We start from the raw sequence: 6,903 nt of genomic DNA, 5'->3' as shown, positions 1-6,903 counted from the left end.
CAGGTTAAAAAAAAAAAAGTATGTATCTCCTTCTGCACCCCAGACTGAAGGTTCTAAGGACCAAGTGTACACAACCAGCCGTGGAGACCTTCTGGCACCTGGAGAAGCAAAATAATGGGAGGGTTGATGGCCACATCTGCTGGAGTGAGTGTGGGTTGGGAGAATGTGAGCACCTAAAGCTGCTGCCTCCTGGTACAGGAACGGCTGAGTCAAGAGATCGAGGAACAGGCACCAGCTGTGAGGGAATGACGGAAGAGCAGAAACCATGGAAGAAGAAAAACCTGAATTTAATATACTTCCTGTGGCGCTGACCCAGAACCTGTCTGATTTCTGAGTCAGGATAGTTGGTCTCCCTGTCCAAGGCCACTTAAGCCTTTAAACATTTATGAAGAACAGAAAGAAAGCGCCTTCGGAGTGTTTTACCATTTCTGCTTCACCTTCTACTAATTTCAAAATTCTTCCTATGTCTCCTTTCCAGACATTGACACAGGGAAATCTGGTGACAAGTGACACTGAATTTTAAACCTATATGAATGTCTGTCGGATGCGGAGACAGAAGCAGAATTTTGCCATGTTCATGGTATTGCCAATTCAGTTGGCTTTGGAGCAATGGGTGGGTTTGCTTTTGGCTCTATTCTGAAAGATCCTCAGGGCACCCTCACCTTGAGACGTGAATGCAAAAGTAAAGGTAACATAAGTAGCTGAGCTAGAAATGCATGAGCTACATGAGAAAGGAAACCAGCCCAAGACAGCACTTATTTCATAACTCTCATCTTTGTTGATTTTAAAATTTTATAAAGTTCCCCTGCAACTTAAAATTATTCCCTGATTTATTATTTTTTTTTTAAGATCTTGATCTGCTTGGCTGAAAAGAATGAAAAAGCTACAAAGATTTAAATTATTAAAATTAATCTTAATTCTTGATCTTAAAAGAAAACCTGTCATAATAACGGTATCATAAAATATGATCCCGAAATCCTAGTTTGATAGGCTACAATTCTTTCAGCCATGTAGAAGCAGCACACGAGTTTCATGTGACAAACTAGTTTTGGTGTGCTGTAAATACATTAGCTAAATGCAGAGTGACTAACGTCATCCATCACTCATTTCATTACCATAATTTCAATCAATCATTTCATTATCTTCATGTGAAAATAGAAGACTGAAATGATGCAGTTGCATGCAAACATTTTTCTAAGTTGGAAAAGCACTAGGATGGACAAAATTGGACACTTTTACTAATGATATTGATCTGAAAAAATAATAGAAAAAACCCACATACTTGAAGTTCACAGGAAGTACAAAAGGATAATATACTGAAGAGCATGAATTCCACAGCACAACGGAGAAAAATGGAAGGTAAGGGGATTGAAAAAAAATTAAATTTAACTAGTCAGCTGATCATATGATTGTCAGGCTACTATTTCATATACCCAGATTGATTTATACAGCATAAAGAAAATCTCCGTGTGATTACAAAACTCCAAGCCCCGCATTATTGAAAAATGAAAACTCATTTCTGCTTTCAATCACTGTCAAGCCAGTGATGAATTCAGACCACTGCCTCACTTCGCAAAGTTTCCATAACAACTCCCTCTCCTGACACCAGCCGATATCTGGCAGACAGCTCCCCGCCCCGTTCCCACTGACTTCTGCTGCGTGTGTTCGGAAAACCGGAATAGTCTGAGAGGAGGTTTAAGTCCTACGATACACTACACGTATATGAAACATGTAAGATAATTTAAAAGCACTGATTTCCACCATGAACTGGTTAGACCTTTTAAGGAAAAGAATTTTCAGAGAGAAAATTATTTTTTCATCCATTTTCTCTATTTTCCTGGTTCCTATCGTTTTGGAACCACAATACTGATGGGAATTTATGTATTTAAAACCACTGAAAAATTAAAATATAACGTGATCAGCTGCCATACACATTTACAAACATTATATTTTATTATAAGACATATATTGTCCTAATACACAAATGTCACCAAAGTGAATCTTGGCTGAGGAAAAGCGTGTTTGCAATTCATCTGATGTATCGCTATCAGAGGCAGAGAGCTGCCATCAAGTTAGTCTTCTGGGATCAAATTAGCTTCCTCTGTAAAACTTAAAGCTCCTAAAATCTAATCTTCTGTAAAAGCTCACAAGAAAATAAATAAATAAATGCACAAATTTTTTTCAGACCAGAAGAGTTTTTATTCAGTGAGAGTTTTATGGTTTTCAGAGTTAAATTCTGTACCTTTGGTTAAATTCTGTACCTTTGGCTCTACTACCTCTAAGACTGAAATCCATAGAAATGTAAATTATTCCCTTTATTATGAAGACAAAATTGAATATAAAAAGACAATGATGCACTTGCTTCTGTGGGAAGAACAATTCCAATCATAATGGTATATTTTTAGTTCTACATTACCTTTAGGCCAATGGAAAATGTCCAGTGTAAGACTATGGAACAAAAATTGGAATTGTTTCTTGTTTGTCCTGAAAAATATTCTTTGGTACATGTAAATGCAGCTCCTCATGCAAGAGAGCTCCTGCTCTGCCTCGGGGACTTGGCTGGAAATCAGAATTCCATTCCGAGTTCTACTACCTTTGTGATCTTACGTTTAAATAACTTCTGCTCTAGTAGGTCATCATAGAAATACCAGGTAGTTTCACACACTTTATGAACTGTTGGTGTTTTTGTACCAAGTTAAGTTATATGGCAAACGAAACATAGGTTTCACAATGATGAATTTGCTAAATATTTTGTGAGCGAGTTCCTCCTTGCAACTCTCATAATGAATATTCTGGGCTAAGAGGTACCGTAAGTGTATGCAGAAAGTTTAATAAATGGAAAAGACGTTGTTTGAAGAAAGAAGTGAACACGTGAAGAAATACTGTCCCAGTGCACGCAAGCAAGAGGAGGGATTCAGCTTTAGGCATTCCATTTTACTGACAAAGGAGAATTTCTGAAATCAGCCTTAGAAAATTAAACCAATAAGGCTAACCAGTATTATTACAAAATATTTTCACATTTGATGGTATATTTTCACTGTATTATGGTTAAAAAAAAAAAGGTTGACCATGTTTGTTCCTTGTGGATTTATCAAATGACAAATGATGTCAGATTTGAAAAGATGAACTTTAGCTCAAATTCCAAGACTGTTTTAAATGGCAAATAACTGTACTCAGGGTGAATAATTTAATGTCTGAATTTTGTCCGAAGTGACACTAAACTGTCTTTTACATCACAGCTGTCCCTGACCAACCCAGCGTAAAATGTTTTACCTGCCAAGCGATCAGATCCTTCAGTTTTTCAATCTTGTCATGATCTTCTGGATGCTCGTGCATATATTTTTCAGTAAAAAAAGCCTAGTCAAGGGAGAGAAATGAGCAGTTAAGTGCAGAAAACGAATCAACAACTACCATGGAAGAATTACCTATAGCAAAGTCAAACAAATCACCCCAAAAGTTCTGCGAAATAGCTGCAAACACAAATGAAATCTAGGAAAGAAAGTGAATTTATCAATGTTTTAAGATCAAGACATCAATTTTCATGAGCAGTGAAGTGGGTGGATGCGCACTTGGTGATCAAGGCCAAAGCTTGTTGGCAGCCCTGCAAAGGGCTTCGGCACATCTCTGGAATGTCCTTCTAGCAGTTCCCAAGACACAAGGAATTTTGGCAGATGAAGTGGGTGGAGTTACAGGAGGACAGAAACAGACGGATACAGCAACATGTCTGTTTTCATGCACCATTTATGTTACAAAACACATGCTGCTTCTGTATGCCAGCTTAACGGGATCACTATTCCCAACATACAGATAGTGTGTACAGTTTCCCAATGTTAATATCTCACCCCATATAACGTTAGGAGCTCGTGTTGTAACATGCAGCCCAGATTATCAGGCATATTTGCAAATGACTGGTATATCAGAAGTCTCTCCCTTTATATGAACCCTTTAAAGACATTAAAAATGGTGAGTTTTAGGCAAAGTTCTACAAAGCACATCCGAGGGGCACTCACATAGGGTTTCTATATAAATACACGGACGTAAGCGTCCTGCGGCATTCCAGGAGAGCCCAGGCTCAAGGAGGTGAAGCACCACAGGACAAACAATTTTGACGTTACCTTCTCATAGTTTGTGAATCCTCCCATGACTGCAGGATCCACGATGCCATTCAGTAGCATGGAGAGAGGGTTAATGGGCAGATTTGGATCATTCAAATGCTGCTTTTTCCATATTATTGATCTTATCATTTGTTAGCTGCATGGTTTCTATTGCATTTTCCAATGGACTGATTTCAACCTAAAACAAAAAGGAGAAGGTTTTAATCTAGGAGAAGGCTTTTTCACCTAGAATCATAGCATCTTTTAGGTTGGAAAAGACCTTTAAGATCATCACGTTGAGCCTTCTGCAGGAACTGGCTTTCCACCAAACCACTATGATTAGAAAAACTTGCTGGAATTTCTGAATAAAAGGTATTTGAACCATTAACAGAAAGGGTGGTTTCAGGCATTTAGATACTCGTTATCTGTAGGCGATAATCAATACCAGTGGAGGAAGATGAATGCATTTTACTGCTGTAGGATAGATTACATCTCAGCACAACACTGAGAAAGGCTCTGACAGGAATCATGTAATGTTTTTTGAGGATTATGGAGAACATCAGAGATTATGAGTGCCGTGGTTTAACTCTGGCTAGCAAAATACCACACCATCGAAATGACTGGAAATGAGTCGGGGAGTTTTAGTAGTACAAAGAAGATCCAGCTTAATGTAAAAGTAAGAAAGAAATGATAACTTAATGTGGATTTTCTGATGGAAAATGTAATCCTAAGCAGCTCAAAAATCACAAAGATATTTTTGCAGTGATTATTTTGGTGCATTTCCAAGGAAATGGAGTTTAAAATGTTGAAGAGATGCCTTCTAAGCTATCTGCTGTGCTTTTTCGCATGTGGTCACATTTTCTACATCTGAATGCCCATAACTGAAGAAATTTTCATTCTCACATAGCCTGGACTTCAATGAAGAGAGCTCCTCAGACGTCTTCATGGCGTGAACTGACTCTTACACTGTGTAAAAACTTCCTTGATTTTAGCTGCTTGATTTCCAACTATTATTACGACCAGATCCTGTGTCTTTCAGAATGACAGTAAGTCGTGTTGAAAAAAACAGTATTAAATGTTTAAAATATTGCTAAAATACGTACATTTAGTGAATGGGCTAAAAGTTACTAATTTGCAGCAGCCCACAGTGGAGGCAGTCCTCACTGGAAGACTTAAGTCATAGCCTACTTATATTAAAAACATGATGTGGTAGGAATAGGAAAGGAAGGTTAATTGAGGCCTGTGAGGAAAATGCAAGTGTATATTTGATTACACCCTAATTTACATAAACGCTACATAAACAAAGAAGCACTTCTACCTGGCTATCAGTTGCTTACCGTGTTTCTGAGAACCACTTATAATCAAATCTCTTTAGTAGTTACTCTTACACCTGCCATCTGATTACACCAAGGATGTTGTAATTAGCATTTTTAGGACCATGCCTGGTGAATTATTCTGGAAGGCAGGTAACGAGCCCGGTGTTTCTGCTGGGAGTGTGGAGCAGACCAGGCTCATGCGGACAGACGACCGCTGCCCTTCAGAGCTGAATGTGCTACGAGTGAAATTTGGATGGGGAAAAGAAGATGATATTCAACATCTGATTTGGCAAGAACTGTTGCGAACATTGTATGCTAAATATAGGATTCTGTCATTTGTATTAATGGGTTTATAACTATGCAATAATTTGCTGATGAACCATTGCTTTTAAAGCTCTTGAATATCTAGAGAAATTAGCACTCATTGAGCTGACAGACATCTCTCTTTGACTCTTCTGTATCAGCAATCATGGCTTTCTTTCTCATTCTCCTTTCTTTTCCTACTCTTACAATCCTCCCTCTAATTTTTTAAAAGCAGATGGAGGACTGCAGTCCCATCCTACTTTAAACTGTCCTCTGGACCTTACTGAAAGCTATTTATTACAAATATCTATTCATGCAGATTATGAGCCTTGTTCCAACTCGCTTGCTAACTCTGGAGACTACACAACCTATTCAGTGCAAACAGAAATTATATACTCCTGATAGGTTTGCAACAGTAAAAAACGAAACATCCAAACAAAATAGAGATTAGTATTTGTACTTTTCCAAGTGCAGTTTAAAATCCAGTTTCTAATTCACTGGCTGGCCTCAGCAAATTTTTCCCCTACAATTACTTGTGTCCAGCTAAAACAAATCAAGTAAAGAATAATGAATGTGTACAACAAACTCCGTGCAGATAATAAACAGATTGAAAAGGTTTAAATAAAAGTCCTCAGAAGGAATTTAAAAACCAAACAGTTTTAAGGAAATTTTGCAGGCTCCTATGGGTTATGTAAAGTAATACACAGCATTTACTAAATTATGCAGTTCTCTCAGCACTACCATGCTCTCACCTCTTCCTTTAAAGATATTCTAGTTCCATCAATAAAATATGAAATGTGCAAAGCTACTTTAATTCATCATGTTTAGTAAAACATCAATAATATCTGTATCCATAATCAAAATTTAGCATTACGGGGATGTAAACCTAGTGATCGTGCTTCCAGCATTTTAGCTGACAGGAATCTTGAGGGAAGTCAATACCAATTCTGTAGTAACTATGCCAGAGTTAGGTCAAAAGTTACCCATCGCCGTCTTCCCACATACTATTAACTTCCATTTTACTATCATTTTTCAGCTACGTGACTAATACAATCCTTACTTACAAAAAGCTTACAGAAAGCACTCTCCCAGGATTTATGCACATTCCGATGACAAGCGTAGCGTTCAAGGTGCGTGTATACAAATTGCCTGCATAAAGCAGCCTGTCAGGCTGTGCTCTTAACTCGTAA

The 6,903-nt window shown here is 37.9% G+C and overlaps 1 protein-coding gene across 1 annotated transcript in view; it reads right to left on the bottom strand.

The window, feature by feature from the left end:
- LOC104516440 (dedicator of cytokinesis protein 1-like) overlaps positions 1–6,903 on the bottom strand; it is a gene marked incomplete at both ends in the record, with an annotated part of 48,697 nt that overhangs the window by 14,512 nt on the left and 27,282 nt on the right. Inside the window, 3 exon segments of the mRNA XM_010160766.1 lie at positions 3,274–3,357; positions 4,116–4,223; positions 4,225–4,293. Of these exon segments, the coding sequence (XP_010159068.1) occupies positions 3,274–3,357; positions 4,116–4,223; positions 4,225–4,293 (261 nt within the window).

Source organism: Eurypyga helias, unplaced genomic scaffold, assembly GCF_000690775.1.
Source record: "Eurypyga helias isolate BGI_N326 unplaced genomic scaffold, ASM69077v1 scaffold20611, whole genome shotgun sequence".
NCBI lineage: Eukaryota > Metazoa > Chordata > Aves > Eurypygiformes > Eurypygidae > Eurypyga > Eurypyga helias.
The sequence above is the reverse complement of the archived record's forward strand: the minus strand, read 5'-3'. Positions and strand labels throughout refer to the sequence as shown.